The following is a 20,267-nucleotide window of genomic DNA, read 5'->3' as shown; positions in this document are numbered from 1 at the left end:
CATTTTGGGTTTGTTTGGTTCAGTACAAATGGAATCGAGTTGGCTGCTCGGACACCGCCAGCACGTCTCCGATTGCGGGGCGGAGGAGATGAAACCGACTGGCTTTGGGCACCTACTGGTAACAAAACGCTGTGCCTGCTGAACTCTGCCGTCCCTCAGGAAGTGGAAAGCACATGTTTAGGTAGTGTAAGCCTTTTTCCTTTTATTTAGAATACCCTCTTTGTTTAAACAATATTCCCCCCCCAGATACAAAGTTCGGCCAGTAAAGATTACATGGAAACTGGAACACGCATCGTCTGGAATACAAGATGCACCGGATGAGGAAGTTTAAAAACTTTCCGAGCGAAAAGTAGAACAAAGAAGAAAAAAAAAGTCTCCTAACATTTTCCCAAAGGTTTCACTCTCCTGTCACACACACTCTCCAAATGACAGCTAGCAAATTCAACTCTGCAAAGAGAAAACAGAGCCATGTCACTCGACAGGAGAGGGAACAAGGCTCGGGGACACGGATCACAGCTGGGCCTGGCAGTGACCCCAGAGCTCTGCAGCCCCAGAGAGGCTCCACTCACCTATGTCAACTTCTTGGCTTTGTTGTAGAGCGAATCCACTACTTTGCTCATGTTCTGAATCGTCTCGAGGGCAGCCTCGTAAGTTTTGTCTACAGGGGGTTCGTCGAAGATGATCAGGACACCCTCGCCCTGGTCAAGGATTCCTGTGGGCACAAGCTGCTGTTAGCACTGGGATGGATGGATCACACCTTCCAGACAGGAGGAGTTTAGGGATCTAGCCCAGGAACATCCAGCTGGCTGTGCAGGGTTTGGGAAGGGCTCATGTGTCAGGCTGGACTGGTTGATTTTGGTAAGGACTGCTTTAGCATTCCCAGGAAAAAACAGATCCCAGAGAATGGCCTGAGAAGCCATCCAGGAGATAAGCATTCCTGCCCATTCCCTACCAGCTCCCTGCCTCCTCAGGCCCTGTGCCCAGCAGGATAGCTCAGCACAGCCTTGGTGAAAGGCTAAAACACAGCTGGTTTATACTGGAGCTGTCCCTAGCCAGGCTCTGTGCCCCATACACTGCTTCCAGGCGTTCCTTTGCTCAGCCACATCCAGGGACAAGAGAACAAGAGCAGAGCTGGTTCCTCAAGACTACTGGGGCAGCAGCTGTTGTGGGGTCAGCCAAGCCACAGCACCCCTCTCTGCCCCCCAGGAACACTCCAGACACAAACAGCTGGGAAAGGTGACCACATTCCCAGCCAGCTCCAAGGGGGAGAGCCCAGCCTGGCCACACAGCCCAGCTGGGCTCCCACACTGTGCCTGGATGCTGTCACAGCAGAGGGACCCAACAGCATTTCTGAAACTAAACCTTGGGGTTAAGCAAGGTGGATGGAGCAGCAGCAAGAGCCTTCCTGACTGTCACTTCTGACTGTCACTCCTGACTGTCACCTGCAATGGAGCAGCAGGAACAGCATTCCTGACTGTCACTCCTGACTGTCACTCCTGACTGTCACCTGCGATGGAGCAGCAGGAACAGCATTCCTGACTGTCACTCCTGACTGTCACTCCTGACTGTCACCTGCGATGGAGCAGCAGGAACAGCATTCCTGACTGTCACTCCTGACTGTCACTCCTGACTGTCACCTGCGATGGAGCAGCAGGAACAGCATTCCTGACTGTCACTCCTGACTGTCACTCCTGACTGTCACCTGCGATGGAGCAGCAGGAACAGCATTCCTGACTGTCACTCCTGACTGTCACTCCTGACTGTCACTCCTGACTGTCACCTGCAATGGAGCAGCAGGAACAGCATTCCTGACTGTCGCTCCTGACTGTCACCTGCAATGGAGCAGCAGGAACAGCACTCCTGACTGTCACTCTTGACTGTCACCTGAGCAGGACCCCCAGGTTCAGAGGAGGAAGAGGATCCAGCCACAGCTCATGTAAACACAGGGCAGTCAGGGCTCAGGGATGCAGAAACTCACCGTGAAACTTCTTGTCCAAGATCATCTGTGACAGTTTCCTTTCTACCTCAGCCTGAAATTGAAGCAGAAATATTAAAAATCTCCCAGAACCACATAAAAATATGTGAATTTTACTGCTGCACACTTAACAGCCCAGGTGGGACATGAGCACTGCTCAACAGCAGCTCCTTCGTCCCTGAACATGGCTTGGACACCCCGACGTGCTTGAGATGTCTCAGGAAATTAGGGAGCAGCTGTTAATGAGGGAGCACCAGGAAGTCCTGCCCCCTTGTTCCATGGGTGACACTGAATCTGTCATTTCACACAGGCTTTACTCATGGGGGTTCTGGAACTTTCTAGCTCAGTTCAGCACGGATTTAGTCAAATGTTGACCAAGTTTTATTTAACTCCCCCAGGACCCAGCTGAGCTCCTGCCCAGCACCAGGAGGCCCACAGGAAGCAGTTCCTTTTTGGGCAGAGGGAGCACAGAGCAGCTTTTATTCTGAATATCAGGGATATGTTAAACACCATGGGCTAGTCTGGGAACAGACTGTGTGTCAGGGGAGGTTAAGGTTGGAAATTCAGGAAAATTTCTTCATGGAAAGGATTGTCCAGCCCAGGGCAGAGGTGAAATCACCATTCCTGGAGAGATTTAACAGATGTGTGGATGTGGCACTTGGGGACATGGGTGGCCTTGGCAATGCTGGAGGAACATTTGGACTCAATGATCTCAGAGGCCTTTTCCAGCCTGAATGATTCAGTGATTCTGTGAGCACAAAGGCTCAGCTCAGCTCACTTCCCACCCCTTAATGCCAACACAAGACAACAACACTCTGGGATGCAACTGGCTGGGATTACAGTGGATTTTCCTACAACTTAATCTGGCTGGGATTATCTGTAAAGCAGTTACTGCATAGTCAGTGACAAACACATCCCTAATGACACTGCAGGGTGATTAGCTGGATCCTGGATCTTAAGGGTCTAAGAAAGGTTCCCCTGGGAATACTCAGGGGATTACCACGGGGCACTGAGGAAGGCTGAGCTGGTCACAACAGAGCAGAGGACAATCTGCCTCCAATAAAATGCAGGAGCCAAAACAGGGAGTAAAACCCATGTGAGGGAATGGGACATCACAGCAAAGTCTTGGAGCAGAGGAAGCCTCGATGACTCCCAGGAGCTGCCTGTGTTAGTTCCCAATGGTGAGATTTGCCTGGAAATGCTGTGGAGCTCATCTGTCATCTTTCATGTTCAGCTCCCAGTGCTAAATGCCATTTAACCCCAACCCCTCTGCCCCCTGAACACATGGCAATGATTTCTGGTGAGGTTCTTACCTTTGAGAGCTTGATGAGGCTGGATATGTGTTCAATCTATGAGAGAGACCAACAGTCAGGTAAATCTTTAGCTGCACTTTGGACACACAAACCTCACCCATGGAACAGCTCAAGGGCCTGGAAACGCTCTGGCCTAGAAATCTCTGGGGCCTTTCTCCACTCTGCAGCTTCAGGTCCTTCGGGTTTCATGTCTCATTTTAGCTAAGATGGACTGGACACCTAAAGCCATTTCACTCTGAAAGGTGACATATCTCTTCTCCAAGACTATGGCACAGCTTTGCCCTGTCAGAGCCCTTCAAAGCCAGTCACCTTTCAGGGATCATGAGAGAAACAGGTGGAAAGGGCAATGACTCTGGAATGTAGTTTTCCAAACGTCCCCTGAGCTCTGAAAGTGCTGAACAGCTCAGGGTAGGAAGTGTTCCTATGTGACACCTCCGAGCAGCAGGGGACATGGGGACCAGCCTGCCCAGGTGCTACTGGAAACAATTACCTGTACTCTGGAGAAGGGTTCGATGACTCTGATCAGGTTCTGTTCCAATAAATTATCATAGAGCTTGGCCAGGTGAGTGTTTATGATGGGGTCGTCCCTGAGCTCCACCTTGTAGTCTGTCAGAGCCTGTGGGGACACGGGGGGGAGGAAATAATTCAGGCAGCAACAGCTCCTCAAGGTCCTCTGAGGATCAACTCCCCTCCCTGCCAGCAAAGTCCCACAGCTAATCCAATCCCTAACTCAGCTAAAAGCCAGGAGGTCACCACAGCCCAGCAGCCTTTTCAGCACCTTTTATCCTCATCCTGCTGGAGCTCAGCAAGCCCCAGGCTCTGCTCACACACAGCAGAGCACAGCAGGACTGGATCCTGACATGGGAATCCTCTCCCTTAGCTCTGCAGCATTCCTGCTGAAACCAGGGAAAACTTTAGGAAGATACACATCCCTGTGAACAGCACCTAGAGGAAAACTGCTTCTGAGCTGGCTCTCCAAAAAAACCCAAAATATAAAAAGGAAAAAAAAATGGGTTCAAGCAAGTTTACTCCCCACGCACTGAAAACCCAACTGGTTGATTGTTGGGGGGTATTTCTTGATGCACTGGTGCTTTCTATCAATGTTTCCATGGTTTCCTGCTGTGGGATGTAACAGCTCCTACAACTTTCCAAACCTGGCATTTTTGACTGGTTTTTGCCCAGCCAGGCCCCACTTTCTGTGTCCTGACTCACCTTTTCAAAATCTGCCAGTGACCGGTTCTTGCTGGCCTGTGCCACACATTTTAGTGCTTCTGTCTGTGGGGAAAGAGAACCAAAGGAGGTTATTTTTTCTGGATTCTCCTCTCAGGGCGAATATGCCAAGTGTGCAGTATCCTGGGAACGTGCTTAAGCAGCAAACCAGGAATGTTCCTTGTCACTGCCACAGGCAGAGGGAGAGCAGCTGCTGAGGGGACAAGAAGCCTGGCAGCTGCAGGACATGACCTGAAACATCTCTAGAGGGACCAAGCACCCAGCTCTGAGAGCACCAGCTGCAGGGGGGAACAAGTCTGATGCTGGTTTTAAGGGAAGTGCACATTTTATCCCTTTCTTAATGAACATGGCCATTTTGGGCCCTCAGGCTGAGTTTCTCCCCTTCAGCACAGCCACTTCTCTGCTGAGTGACAGGCAGGGCACCAGGTCCTATAGACACCCACAATGGAGCATCAGGGATGAGTCTTGTCTACCCCATAACTGCTGAAATGAAGCAAAAGCCTTGTCCCCAGACAACTTCACTTGCACCCAACAGTGGTAACCCCAGCAGGGAATAGCAGAACAGAGCCCAAGTGGGGGAGGACAGGACAAGGACAGTGCCTCTGGTGCACAAGGCCCAAACTTCTGCTGTCCCCTCTCTTTGGGATTGTCCAGTGCACAGCCAGCAGCTGGACTTGATCTTTACTTCCTTTCCAAATTAGGATATTCTGGGACTCCCAAGGCTGCTCTCTCCCTGCTCCCCACACTGCTCCCCAGCTGCTGCAGGAATTGCTGCTCAGCGCTGGCTCAGGAGCACAGTGTGGGAACAGCCAGGATCTCCTGCTCTGGAAAGGATCTCCAGCTGCTACTCAGGGCAAAGGGATGAGGCAGGATTGGGGCTGCCCTTCCTGGCCCAGGAGGGATATCCCTACGTCAGACCTTTCCACGCATATTTGCTCACTGAGCTCTGCTAATTCCCAATCCCCCGCGGGCAGGGGAGCAGCAGCTCCTGCGTCAAAGCAAAGCTCAGGCTGAGCACAGCCCCTGAGGGCAGCAGGCTGGCCCAGCCCCTGGCACACCTGGAGTGTGGTCCTGCACCTCCTACAAGCACCCCTGGATTTCATTCGGGAGTGGCATTCCCAGCCTGACACGTTCCCATGTCACAAGGAGCAGTGGGTTTCTTTCACACCTCCCTGACTGCCTGGCTCCCACCTCACAGCCATCCAGGCCTCCACCTGCTCAGCTACACTGCCAGGAACTGGCTACAACAAAGTGAAAACAATGAGTAACTTGGATTTAAACACTGCAGCAGCTGGTGAGAGCAGGGACACAAGGACCTGATGGCATCAGGCAGTTTGTAGCTGAAGGAAAGCAGGGAGGAGAAAAACAGGGAAAATGAAGCCAGCAGTCCAGATTCTCTGATTGTGAAAATCATTGTAAACCCCTTTGAAGGCAACTGACTTCTGGTAATGACTCATGGTAATTTAATCAGTTCTGGATCTCGTTTAGGACACTCAGGAGTGATGGGTATTTTGGTATGAAAAGAGCAAAGCATTTGACAAAAAGAATAAGCTAGTACTGAGAGAGATAAGAGGAAGATAGAAAGGATTAAGTTTCTATACCTGTCTTCCTGCATACCGCAGAGCAAGCTTCCCACTCACTAATGCTTGCACATCTTCTGGGCTGCAGACAGAGGGAAGGGAACAGAGTATTTATCCAGGAACATGGTCAGCTTAAACCCCAGACTGCCTCAAAAATCCCCAACTGGTAACAAAGTACTACAACTCAAATACCACCACATCAGGAGCACTGATTAGGTGATAAAGACACTGCTTGAGCCCATTAGTTCAGAGTCCAATAAACAAAGAGCCTTTCCCCTGGAAATGCAGGAAATGTTCTTCCAGAACCATCTGCCACCTACCTGTTGAGCATGATTTTGCACAGCAACATGTATTTCAGAGCAGTGATGGCTTTGGGGTTGTCAATTGAATCATTGCCCTCAAATGCCTCATAAAAATATGAATAGGCTGTTTTCCAGTCCTTCTCTTCTGCTGCGTGGATAATACCTGGGAGAGGTACAAACAGGTTAATTCTGAGCAAGAGAAGACAAAACAATTTGGTTGCTCAGTGCTTTATCTGTGACTTCAGTGAAGGGAATCCTTCCCTCCTGTACCCCCCTTGCCTCATCTCTATGAGAAGAAAATCCACACCCTCTCTTACGAGGACATTTTTAGACAGACAAGTTTGGGGCACTTCAGGTAAGTGCCTGCAAACTGGGTCAGAAACGACGTGTAATGGGTCAGGACACAGTGTGAGGCTGGAACTGCAGTGCCTGGGGAGCTTATGGACCCTCCACCTCTGGAAGCTTTCAAAAATGGGCTGAAAACACAAGTGTCAGGAACAATGTCATTGCAGCTGATGCTGCCATGGTGTCTTGAGGCCCCAGCGAGCACCACCTTCCAAGATTTCCTCAGGAAAGAACAAATATCAGACAAATGCTGTGTCAGGACGAGTGCTGGGTGTTGTCCTTGTCCTGGAGGCCTCACCTGACTGCATGTCCAGCGCTGCCTGCAGCTTGGGGGGACAGTAGATGGCGTTGGCCGTAGTCCGTGCTGAGGTTAAGGCTGCTCTTGCTTTTGGCAGATTGCTCAGGGCATGGTAAGTCTTGCTCTCTAAGAGCTGCACTTCCACCAGCAGTGCCTTGTCATCCATCTTTTTTAATTCCCGAAGCAGCTGAGAGCCTGGGAGAGGGGAAAGACAAAACTCTGGGACCTGCTCTGCACTGACATCCACACAAATCAAGTCTCTCTAGGGGACACTCATCCTCCCCCGGCAGTCAGGGCTTTGAGGGAGGGAGGTGAGGCTTACACAGCCTGTTCTTCCACGAGAAAACAAGGGGCACAGAATAATGGTGGGTCAGTGCCAGTCCACAGCTGGAGAATGAAGCAGTTTTGTGTCAGAGGTAGTGTGGGGGCAGCACACACCTGGAGGGTTGGGCAGTTGGGATGGTCACTCTGGCACCTATTCCCAGGTGATTTCCCTCTCCTACACGGAGGTCTTGCAGAATTGCCCCCTCTGCATCATGGAGCATTCTCAGGCAACTCCTGAGAATTCAGGATGAAGAAATGTTTAAGCACAGGACATCTGCAGGTCAGATTTAGGAGGAAGAATGGACAGCCTAAGAAATGCCAAGCTGTCACATGAAAGCTTGTGAGGACAGAATGAGCCAGTCTTATAAAGAGTTGTCCCCTTCTACCCACTAAAGAGGTACCTTAGGGTGAGCAGAGATAAAAACCTCCTCCTCCCCTGCTGCGCTCAGGAGCTGATAACCAGAGCTGAAACTGCAGAACTAGGCAGAAACAAATGGATTCTCCCTAGAAAACTCTGCTTGCACCTACTCCCCCCAGCCACAGACACAAACACATCCTGGTCAGGCACACAGGAATGCTGGGGCACAACACTGACACACTGACAGAGTATCAGAGGCTGTCCTAGAGGTACAGACCTTCCCAACTCGCCAGGCTGTCCCACCTCCAGCCAAGGGAATAAACTAATTAAGCACAGCTTTGGAGTGTGGCCTCTGATCAGTTTAAACCTGAGTTCATGACATATCCCCCTGCAAATTGTTCTAATTCCATATGGAATTCCATGTGCCAGAGCACTCAATATTCTGATGAGATACAAGTTATCCAGGTGACTCTGGACATGGCACAGCCTTGTGCCACCACACAGGCTTAGTTCTGGGTCCCAAGGTGAGCACTCCAGACTGTGTCTGTGCAGTTGTCCCTCAGCCCTGGCAGAGCAGGCTGTGCAAACACCCCTCAGACAGATTAAACCTCACAGCTTAAACCTCGCTGACAGCTTAAACCTCACGGCTTAAATCTCAATTACAGCTTAAATCTCACAGCTTAAACCTCACTTAAAGCACTGCAGTCATTTGCAAAATGAGCATTTTAAAAGCAGCAGGGGAGGTGTAAGAGGTCCTGCTTTACTCTGCTTTGGGGCAGAGCAGGAGTTCACTGGCTCATTACCATCCCTCAGGTGGGTAAATTCTTAATGCCTCCACAAGACCTTGGCTGATGACCCACAGAGGTTTTGCCATTTCCTCCTGGCTTTACTGGGGCTGTGTTTGAGCAAACTGGAAAAAAAGCTGCTTTTTCCCTTCAATCTCTGTGGCCACCGCAGTGTATTCCAGCATGTTGCAGCAGGAGCCAATCCTGGTGGCCTTCAGCTGGATACAGCTCCCAAAATTATTTGAACTGAACAAATCACAGAATCCCAGAATGGTTTGGGTTGGAAGGCACCTTAGAGCTCATCTCATTCCACTCTCAAATGGGCAGGGACACCTTCCAGGTTGCTCCAAGCCCCATCCAGCCTGGCTTTGGGACCAGGTGAGATAGGTGAGGATTGGTGAAACAGAGAGAACAAAGACATCTCTGAGAGCTGGTATCACCCAGCTACAGCAAAGGGTGGCAGAACTGGACCAGCACTGAAAAATTAACACCCAAATCCTGCAAAAGTTCTCAAGGAACATGACACAGTCGATGGTTTTCCTTGTCAAGAGCAAATGAAAAGCAAAGATTTACCACCACCTAGTGGAAGCCTCACCTAGTTGCAGAGCTTCTTGGTACCTCTTGGTGTCGAAGTAGAGAGAGACCAGCCTCGCCTGGAGAACAGAAAAGGAACTGCTGTGAGGGAAGCCAGAACAGATTTATTTTGTAAAATGAGGCTTTGTGTTCTTTTCTGCACAGACTTCACGACATTAATCTGAATTTGTCACATTATGTGCTCCAGCTGTGCAAGGTCTACTGCCCAGTGAGTAAAATCCTGCCCTTTAAGGAGAATTTTAGTGCAATTAATGCCCTCCCCTGACACATACAAAGGTGTGAAGAGCACACAAGCTTTTACTTTTACAGGTTATTATATCTGACAAGGGGATGATGCTGCTTCACAGCTTTGGGATCTGGGACCTACCTCCAGAGCCTGGCGTAGGAAAGTCCTCTTCTCTGATTTGGCCCATTCAATACACTCTAAACACAGGTCAACCTTAATGAGAGCAGAAAGAAATGAGTCAATTCTAGAAATTTTTTTTGTTAGTGTCCATCCCAAATGCCCTGGTGTCATCTGGGGTAGGCACTAACGTTTTGCCAGAGCTTAAACTCACAGCCACGGTGTTTTTTCAATTAAGAAAAATAAATTTCATGTGCTTTAGGGCCTAAATAGAACAGATCATGTGTCCTGTGTAAATCAGCAGAGGTGCTGGGCTCTGCTTTGGGGGCTTCACCTATCACTTCAAAGCACAGCAAAAAAAACCAGGATTTTCCCATATTTTTCAGGCTGAGACTCCCTTGATGGCTAAAGCAGAACTCCTCCACCCTCAATAACTTATAGTAATATCTAATCTTATCTTGTCTGCCCAATAATATACAGTAAGTCATCCTGTGGTGCTCAGGCTCAGGAATGCCTCTTCCCAAAACCTCTGGATGTAGAAGCAAAACACTGCAGGCCTTGTCAGCTCCTCCTCACTGCTTATTAAACATGAACATTTTATGAAAAGCCATTATGAAGTTTCAATTTATTACAGGGTGATAGCTGGAGCATTAGGAGCTGGAGAAATCTCCAATTTCACTGCTTTACTGGGCTCCTGGGAGCCTTCTGGATGTGAGTTACACTGAGGAAGCAAACACTCCTCAGGATATTTCTGAAAGGATTCAGGATTGCTGCATCAAGAACCTCACAGGCTGATGTCATCCTTCCTTAAGGGTCTGGGTTTGGCTTCAGAATATGCTCCATAGTAACTACTATGATTGACTTTTTATTACTTCCATCACCATTACTCCAACCTGTTCCTCTTTTGCAACTGCATCTGAATATGCTCCTTTACACCAAGCTACCTTGAGAAAAGCCTGAAGCTGCTCACTTTCTCCTGGAACCCTTTTAGGGGTTCTCCCTTCTCCCCTGCACATCACCCCATTTCCCACCTCTTCTGTTAAAGGAAGAGCAGAAAAACATTCTGTCACCATTTATCACCCACCAGCCACAAGGACTGAACAGCAAACAAGGGACACTGGCCGGGTTATCTGCACTTTAGTCATCCTTTAGGATGACAGCTCTAATTTGGCTCATTTTGCGCTAATTTGGCTAATGAGAACATCACCTGTCCCTCAGCAGGGCAGAACCTCTCTAGGCTGCAATCTGCCAGTCTCTGAGTGCAGGTTTCATGTGGGTTTTGTCCCTAACCTGCTGCTCAGACCCTCCCTGCCTCTCCCTCCATGTGTGCCACCACAACCCCCTGCAGGGCAACACTGCTAGGAAGGGGCTCCTCAGCACTGCCAAGGTGCTCCTGCCCTCATCCCACTCCCAAACAACAAACTGGGAAAAAAAAAAAGAAAAATTAGAACAACTGGATCCTAGGGAGCTGATGATAATGGAGTGAGACCTAACTGTGGGATTATTTTAGATGGTCTTGGGTTCTCTGGTGATGAAGCTCATCCACTGAAGCAGTTTACACCTAGTAGCTGCAAAATCCTTTCCACTCCCACTTCAGGAGTAACTTTTGTGTCTCTGTGCAGTAAAACACATCACAGGTGTCTCCAGGTGCAATCCTGAGCAGCTCCTGGACAGCCCCTGAGCAGTGGCTCCTGCAGTTCCGTGCCATCCCACACCACCCCTACCTTTCCTGGCCTGAGCTCTCTGGGAACACCTCTCACATTCCCAACACTGATCACACCACAAAATACTCCCACTGCTGTCCCTAAAATCACTGAGGCTGGCACAGTCCTCTGAGATCACTGAGTCCAACCATTCCCCAGCACTGCCAAGGCCACCACTGACCCATGGCCCCAAGTGCCACATCCACAGGGCTTTTAAACCCCTCCAGGGATGGGGACTCCACCCCTGCCCTGGGCAGCTGTGCCAGGGCTGGACAACCCTTTCAGTGAAGGAATTTTCCCTAATATCCAAGCTAAACCTCCCCTGGCACAACTTGAGGAAGCAACATGAATCTAATGCCCATGGTGGGAGTCACTCCTAACCTGCAGCAGGGAGAGGCTTGCAGAAAAACATAGTTATGAATTCAATTATCTGATGTTTTATTTATAAAATACATCCAAATGCATTAAAAATCTACTTCCTGACATGAATAATTCTTCAGTGTGAAGCAAACTAGGTCAGATAATGGTGTTGCAGGCTTTTGAGGAACAGCCTGGTGTTAGGACTGCAGCCTCACCTCCTGTCCTGTGGCTGCCTCCATGTCCAGGAACAGGTCGAGCAGGGATCGGACCAGGCGGGCAGCCTTGGCTTTGCTGATGGAGTTCAAGAAGGGTCTGACATACTTCAGGAGTCCTCCCAGCTCTGCAAAAAAACCCCAAATCGTGAAACACAAGAGCTGTACCTGCAGCCAAGAGCTGTACCCAGCTGGAGCAGCCACACATCTGTACCAGCAGGATTTGTCACACCAAACATTTCCCAGGCGGTTTGTCTGCATCATGCACAGAACAGAGCAATAAATGTCACCTGCAGGGCAGCCCTGCAGCAAACAGGGGGCTGGGGGCTCCAGCCTCACCCACAGCACTGCCTGGCACTGCAGCTCCCCAGCTACCACCAGCTGTAACTGCCTCTGGCGTGTTTTAAAATGTAAGAAGCGGCTAAATACTTTCGATTTTTCTATAAAATGAGGGATGGAGTTTATAATTTAGGTGCGTTTTTATTAACTCACAGTTTGATGCTTTTATCTGCCCCAGCTAGCCAAGCCCAGGATGTTGGATACATCCTGTGCTCCACAGCTGGAAAATTATCTTCCTTAACACTCCAACTGCACCTTTACCTGATCAGCTCTGACCTCGCTGAACCACATTTCTGCTTCTAAGTGTCCCCATTAATTCAGTTATAAAACCAGCCTTTATAAGAGGTGGAAAAAGGAAAAGTGTTCTTTTTTTAATGGAGAAACACTCAAGTGTCATTCCCAGGGAGCAGTGGCAGTCATGGCACAGCAGCTCCAGGACTTGGAGCCACTCAGGAATGCTGGATGTGTTGGAATTGCAGAGCACAAGTGAAAAGTCTCCTACAACAAACACCACGTGGCCTCCAGGGAGGTCCCAGCCAGGAGTGCTCCCAGTTTGGGAAGATGATCCTCCAGAGGGGCAGGGTTCAGTGCTGACTCATCAGCACTGGGGCTGCACACTCAAATCCCAGCTCTCTGCCCCAGATTTTGAAGTCTCACCCAAATATCCGGTGGATCTCACACTGCTGTGTTTACAAGATTCCACAGCAAAAGGAAAATCAAAACAAAGCTGGTAATGACTAATTCAGAAATCTTCTAAACCAAACTGCTATCGAATCAAAACTAAAATAAGAGATTAATCTAATTTTATTTCAATTAGTATATGGAGGAGTATCAGGAGAATTTCAGTTTGGAAGGATTCCAATAAAAACAAATATAAACAAGGTTTCTTCTGTATTTCATTTAGTAGTAATGCAAGAGAATTGTTGTAAGATCTTGCTAGTATCTAAAAATTATTCCTCATATTTCTGACTTTTTTAACCTGTAAGTTTAATGAAGCCTGATACACCTCATTCATCACACTCTTAAGAAATGGAACTCACTTTTTTCCAATCCAATCACTCATGGTGATCACAGAATCCCAGAACAGTTTGGGTTGGAAGGGACCTCAAAGCCCATCCAGTGCCACCCCTGCTGTGGGCAGGGACACCTCCCACTGTCCCAGGCTGCTCCAAGCTCTGTCTAACCTGGCCTTGGACACTTCCAGGGATCCAGGGGCAGCCACAGCTTCCCTGAACACCCTGTGCCAGGGCCTGCCCACCCTCACAGGGAGGAATTCCTACCCAATATCCCATCCATCCCTGCCCTTTGGCAGTGGGAAGTCATTCCCCCTTGTCCTGGCACTCCAGGCCCTTGTCCAAGTCCCTCTCCAGCTACTGGAGCTCCTTAAAGCACTGGAAGGATTCCAAACATCTCAAAGTGCAGATTTAGAACAAACAGAACTTAGCTCAAGTGTGATCTTCAGCCTTATTTCCCAAACTGCATTGCAGGAGATCCTGACCCCAACACACGACCTGGACTCAGAACAGGAACACCACAGGATGCTCTGACAGCCACAACTGCTTCCATAAAAGTTTTGTTTTCTCTCTGCCAGAGCATGAACAGGCAGCTTTTTCTACAATTAAGGTGCAGCCACTTTAACATCTCTGATTGAGTCCTGCTGGCTGACAGTTTTTACTCCACAAGGAACCTGCTGCTCCATGGCTTTCACCCACACTATTCTGCTCTGGGGTCCATTTAACCTCCAGTTCCACTCCCAGATGCAAACCCCAAGTGTTTTAATCCAAGTCAAACACTCTGGTTTCACACACAGCAACCAACCAACCACAGGCAATCCAACACATCAGATCTGCACAGAGCTCCTCTCCAGGATCTCAGAGTGAGCTGGGAAAGGTGGGCTCTAGATCTGTCTTATCAGGGCTCTCCAAGATCCATCAGCTCTCAAGCACTACCAGGAGCCCTCCTCCCATGCATCCCTGTGCTCCAGAAGCTCCTCAGGATCAATGGAATCAGTGCCCAACACACTCTAACCCACAGGAACTTCAGAACAAAGAAGGAAAACTCCAGTGGAACACTGCACTGTTTACCATCCCACTGATGTGCTCCAGAGATGCCCCAGAACTCCCCAGAAAGTAGATCCCAAGTCAACAGCTGGAATCCAGCTGTGCATTCTGCAAACTCCACATTCAGCCATGCAGGCTCAAAGTTCCCACAGAAATTTCGCTCTCCTACCAACGTAACCATGTACTATTTTTAGGATATTATTTTTCTAAAGTCAGTGCAATGCCTGGTAAAAGGGTGTGATTGACAGCTCTGCAGGAGTGATGAGCAGCAGCTCTGGAAAATGAAGCCTGCTGCTCATCCTCAGGGAAGTGCTTCCACAAGCTAACACTCCCTGTATGCAAATTTCTGATCCGAGTTATTCCAACTCTATAGTTCTGTGAAATGTTACAAAACCTTAAAACTGTCAGAAAGGAAAGTAATTAATCTATGAGTTTATCTGCTTGATAAAGATCAAGGATTGAAGAGGGTCACTTGTATTATTGTTATTTTCGTAAACAAAGGCTGCAGTTCAATAGAGTCATAGAATTATGGAATGGTTTGGGTTGGGAAGGAACTTAAATCTATCCAGTGCCACCTCTGCCATGGGCAGGGACAGCTTCCACTATCCCAGGCTGCTCCAAGCCCCATCCAACCTGGCCTTGGACACTTCCAGGGATTCAGGGGCAGCCACAGCTTCTCTGGGCACTCTGTGCCAGGGACTCCCCACCCTCCCAGGGAACAATTCCTTCCCAATATCCACTCCCAGGGGCAGTGCAGACACCACCTCTCTGGGCACTGTAACCCCTCAAACGTGTCACAGTTCCAGGGCCTTAAACTATATCCTGTGAAGTGAAAGCCACAGGATGAAATCCCAGTGCCTGACCAACACTGGGGTCTCTGACAGCAGCAGTACCTGATGACAGTGCTGCTGCCCCTGACTTGCCACTACTACCTGGAAAGCTGACAAGAGGGGAAGGGACAGAGCCCTTCCCACAGCCCCAGCACCACCCTAAGCTGGGGTACCCCGTCCTTCACCCCCCAGTTCCACAACAGCAGAAAACACCTCCAGAAAACACCTCCAGATCCTGCTGATCTCATGCCGACCTACACACTTCTGAATGGCACCAAATCCATTTTTTTCTCTCCAGAACACACTCAGCAATTTAGTGGTACCTTTAATACATTCCATGTTTGCCCCCTCACAACCCTGGGTTTGATGACTTAACAGTGTTATTTTCAATTCCTCAGCCTTCCCCTTCAAAGAAAATAAATCTATCAACGACCCACCCTCAGAGAAAATCCTGGAGTTCTTTATTCTTGTGCCAAACTTCAGCTTAAACTCAGCACTGCTCCAGGCCCTGCAGAGGTGAGGAGGCCACAAGAACTCTGTCCCCCGTTCTGCTCACCAGCAGCACATCCACACTGACCTGAAGAGACTCCGGTGATAAATTCCCCCTTTTTACCCAAACACACACATCTCCCCTGCTGCAGAGCCCAGCCATGATTGGTGATCTCTGGTGAGCAAACAGCAGGGTGCAAAGGGCACTGGCACAGCACAGACAGCCACACTGAGCTCACTGACTTCAGCCAGGAAAGGGGCACTGGCACAGCAGCTTCCTCTGTCCTGCAGGAGCAGGTGAACCCTGTGCTGGAAGGGTTTGCTTTCCCCCAGTGCCTCTCAAAGCAGCCCCCAGCAGGAATCAGAGGTGGACACCTGAGTGACCTGACAGGGACAGCACCTTTGCTCCCAGCACTCTCTCAGGGCCAGTCACCCACTGCCCCCAGCCCTGTCCAACTGCAATCCACAGTGGGATCAGGGGCTGGAATGCTCCAACACGTGTGGATGTGGGCAGAGCAATGAAACAGCCCAGCCAAACAGAAGTTTCCCAAGCCCAGTGGGACACCAAGGGACATTTCACAACAGATACAAACTTTGACCTGGATCCATTAGCTTTCCATGAGCTACTCCAACATTAGGCCTGATGTCCCAACGCTTCCCGTGCGATCAAACCTTCTGCTGGGTGCTTTCCCCACACAGTGCCAGACCTGCAAGCAAACATTTTCTGCTGCCCAGGGCAGCAGCCCAGCCAAAGGTCACTCTGGGTATAGACACAGTGTGTCCTGAAATGCTCCAGGGAAAGGCACGAGCTCAACCCTGAACTGCTGAGTGCAAAACAACTAACTGCTGCCCTGAGCTCTCCAGGAAACAGGAATAGACTCAAAATCACCACTGAATAGAGAACTCCACTCCATCCCTGTCCCCTCACACACTCACAATAGAGGGACTGTCCCATGCAGAGCTGGGCAGGGGCTGCTGATGTAATGGTCCAGCAGATAAATCAATTAATTGTGAGAGGAGCTGCTGGTAAGAAAGGACTTCATGGGACAAACTTTCCCATTTGAAACCAACCAGGAGACACCTCTCATCTCAAACATAACAACTTAGCAAAACTTCAGTCACTCATACTGAAACAGCCCCATGTCAAAGGGTCACAGACTGAACTGTGCATTGTTTGGAACACTGGGCCAAGCAACAACAGATTAGCATTTATGTTCTTTATTTAGTTTTTAGTTACTGTCCTGTGTCTGAGAGAACATTTCGTGCCAAAAGCTGTTTTTCCTGCTATCCCACTAAATAAGGAGGCTAAATCCACTGGTTGCAGGATCTCCTGCCTGTTACCTCAGTTCCTGATTTCAGGCTCACCTTCTGCCTGCCCAGTCTTGGCCAGCAGCGACCCCAGCTCCAGGATGCTCTGCTCCTTGACTTGCACCGCTTCCTCATCATTTTCCTGGACATCACGTTTTACTGGGAAGAAAAAGAGCAGGAAAGTTGCCTTTAGTGCTGTTTCAGGTCAAAGACCTTCACTGCTGGTCAGCTTCGGAAAAGGTGCCCAAAGCAGGACCTGCTCCAACAGGCACCAGGGAGTTCAGCCTGGCCCATGAGGTTTGGGAAGCTTAAATGCAGCGCAGGGAGGGAAGTTTGCAGTGCTCTGTCTGTGCTCCACACGGGCTTTACCAGCCCACAGACCCCACTGCTCACTCCAAGTTTGAACAATCTCAGCTTGTCCAGCTGTGCAAGTGTCACTTATAAGCAGCACCACACACCAGACCCACTGAGGCCACAGAACCAAATAAGAAACATTTAATGGCATTTCTGGGGTTGGATACTCCACTCTGGGATTGCTGATGTTGCTACTTTGTGTATTAAGCTGAGATCCCGTGGACAAAATGCAGCACAACATCAGCAACGTGAGGTGGGTACATCCACCCCCACTCTGGTGTCACACCCACTGCCAGTGCCGAGGCCTGGCAGTGCCATCACGCCCTGCTCCAGGCAGTGACTCTGCTCCGAGACAGATAAAGGGACAAACGACAGCCAGCAGCACAACCCTGAGTGTGCACAGCATCAATTCCATGGGAGTTACCCACCACACAGTGCCCTTCCTTTCCTGCCACCACCTCTAGTGAAGGGAGTTCCCCCAGCTTCCACATAAACAGAGCCAAAATCCTGGCTCTACCGAACTGAAACTGTCTCAGTCTTTGTAATTCCATACCAAAAGTGAAGGAACTTTGCTCTCCAGGAGAAAAGCACCACAGCAACATTGTCTGGAGCACTCCTGATCCTCCCAACCCACAAGAGGGGCTGTGAGTCCTGACTGAGCCTGACCTGCTGACAGCTACACCAACTACTGAATAACCACCAAAACACCAAAGGACAAACAACTCTTAAAGCCCTGACAGCACCTCCAAGATCTGACAGGGACATTAGGAAAACTCTTCCCGACACAGCAGGGTGACAACATATCTCAACATCTCTTCAGAGGTCACCACACAGCACAAGAATGAAGAGTCACTGGTTCACACAGCACTTTCGCAGGCTGCACGCCCCAATCCCGACCCCCAGATCAGGCGAGGTGCTCTCACCACCTCCAGAGCCCCTCAGAGCACTGACACCTCCCTGGCAGCACAGACCGGCCGGGACAGCCCAACGGGACCTGTGCTGGGATCAGCCCCGGCTGGGACAAGCAGGAGCGAACAGCGAGGGAACTTCCCCAGCGAGGAGCTCGAGCTGGCCCGGGAGCCCTGGGCGAGCAGCGCGAGTCAGCAGCGGCTGAGGATCAGCGCCGAGCGAGGAAACATCGCTGCCGCCGGAGTGATCCCGTCCTTCGGCACGGCCGGTGCGGGCGGTGACACGGCGTCCCGAACACGCCGCGAACCGTCCCGACCTCAAAAGCCGCGACACCCCGCCGGTACCGGTACCGGCACCGGCACAGCACCGCCGCGGCCCCGCACACGCCGATCGGGGGCTCCGGACCGGCAGGCTCACTCCGGCCGGGCGAGGAGGAGCGGCCGAGCCGGCCCCGGCGCTGCTCTGAGCGGCTCCGCGGACGTGCACCGGGGACCGGCCCCGCCGGCGGGCTCCCGGAGCGCGGCTCCCGCTCCGCCCCGCACCGACTGCTCCCGCCACCCGTGCCCTCACGCGCGGGGGCAGCCGCCGGTGCCGTCCCGGCGCGGTGCAGCCCCGCGGGGCCGGGCCCAGGCCGCGCTCCCGCCCGGCGCGCACGGTGAGTCAGCAGCGGCGGCGGCGCGGGGCGCTGCGCGGCGCGGGCGGCGGCGGGGCGCGGGGCGCCGCGGGCGGCGGGCCGGCGCTCACCGATGGAGTGCAGGATGCCGATGGAGGCCTCGCGGTCGGTGGAGAGCAGGGACTGCGCGCGCTGCAGCTCCAGCACCGCCGCCGCCGCCATCTTGCCGCTCCTCCGCCTCGCCGCCAGCACGGAAGCGGCGCCGCGGCCACGCCCCTTCCGTCGCGCTCGCGGCATGGCGGGAACTGCAGTCCCGGCGCGCGGGCGGCGGAAGGGGCGGGAGAGGCGGACGGGGCGGGCTGAGGGCGGGCTGAGGCCCGGGTCCGGGAAAGGCGCCTGCGCCGGGGGCAGGGGGCGCGGTCTGGGCGGGGGCGGGGCGCGAGGACGGGGCGTGGCCTGAGGAAAGCGGCCCGGCCGTTAAATGGGGCGTGGTCTGGGTGGGGGCGTGGCCTGACGGGGGCGGGGAGGAAGCGGCAAGGCTCCGCGGGGGGCGGGGCTTTGGGCTGGGTCTGCGCAGGGCGCATTTATAGTGATGGGGGCGTGGTCTGTTTGTGGGGCGTGGCTTCTGGTGAGGGGCGTGGTCAGGGAAGCCATTGCGTGGTCTGGCACACGGCGCGCGAGCCTATGTAAGGGGCGTGGTCTCGGGGAGGGGGCGGGGCCTTAAAATGGGCGGGAAAGGCGCTGGAGAGTGGGCGTGGTCTATGGGGTGGGTGTCGTCATTGCTGGGTGCGGTCTGTGAGTGGGCGTGGCCAACGACGGTGGCGGTCGGGGGGTCGTGGTCCTTTCCGCGCTGCCCGCGGGGGTCTCATCCCCGGTCGAGGGGCTCTGAACGGAACCTGTGCGGGCTCCTGGGAACCGGAGGGGCCGCCGTGGCCCGGGGGTGGCGCGGGTGGGGTCCCACCCGGGACATGCCCCAGCCGTGGGTCCAGCGCTGATGGGGCTGGAGCTTAGGGACCCCGTGGATGGCCACATCCTGCGCGGGGGTCCCAGAGCATCCCCATCCCCACGGCACCCCCAGCGCCCCAGACAGCCTCGGGGAGGGACGAGAGCCCAGCAGGGCCATGGCACCAGTGACGGCAGGGCCCGTGGGGAACACTGTCCCTGTCTCCCCGAGGAGAGTCCTGTCCTCCCAAGGAGGATCCTGTCCCTGTTCCCCATCCCACTACCGGACCCACCATCACGGGCAGCACACGGTGAGAAAGGCCCTTCCCATTGTGTTATCCCGCTGTTCACACCTCCCCTCCCAGCCCCTTTTCCTGCTCCATCAGCGCTACCGGCAGCAGGAGCACAGACAGGCTGGGCTTGGGGGGAAACCTGGCCTTGCATCTTCAGCTGGTCAGAAAACAGCTCCCCAAATCACCCCTGAGCTTTCCAAACCCACCCGTGGCCAACCCCATCCTGCTTCTGTTCCCACTGCTGGTCCCCAGCAAGCCAGGACGAGCATCCCTCAAACCAGCACCTTTCTGCCACTGGAAAAGCAAATTTAATGCCTTAAAAGGTCAGTCTTATATTAAATGGGGAATAAAACCAGAAGCCTGGCATGCCATTTCTCCCAGCACGGTGGGATCACCCAGTGACAGCTC

General features: G+C 52.1%; 1 protein-coding gene across 1 annotated transcript; it reads right to left on the bottom strand.

Moving 5' to 3' along the window:
• Window positions 1-176: 176 nt before the first annotated feature.
• On the bottom strand, window positions 177-18,916 carry PSMD11 (proteasome 26S subunit, non-ATPase 11). Its single transcript, XM_085040124.1, has 14 exons — window positions 18,756-18,916; window positions 16,806-16,907; window positions 11,726-11,850; window positions 9,472-9,543; window positions 9,106-9,163; window positions 7,044-7,238; window positions 6,419-6,563; window positions 6,120-6,180; window positions 4,501-4,563; window positions 3,779-3,904; window positions 3,289-3,324; window positions 1,979-2,030; window positions 570-712; window positions 177-447 (listed from the first exon to the last, which is right to left on the bottom strand). Exons 1-13 carry the CDS (start codon window positions 18,844-18,846, stop codon window positions 570-572), a joined length of 1,269 nt encoding a protein of 422 aa, XP_084896250.1. The 5' UTR covers window positions 18,847-18,916; the 3' UTR covers window positions 177-447.
• Window positions 18,917-20,267: the final 1,351 nt, after the last annotated feature.

Source organism: Lichenostomus cassidix, chromosome 27, assembly GCF_008360975.1.
Source record: "Lichenostomus cassidix isolate B80296 chromosome 27, HeHo_3.0, whole genome shotgun sequence".
Classification (NCBI taxonomy): Eukaryota; Metazoa; Chordata; class Aves; order Passeriformes; family Meliphagidae; genus Lichenostomus; species Lichenostomus cassidix.
Note: the sequence above shows the minus strand (reverse complement) of the source record. Positions and strands in the feature narration are given on the sequence as shown.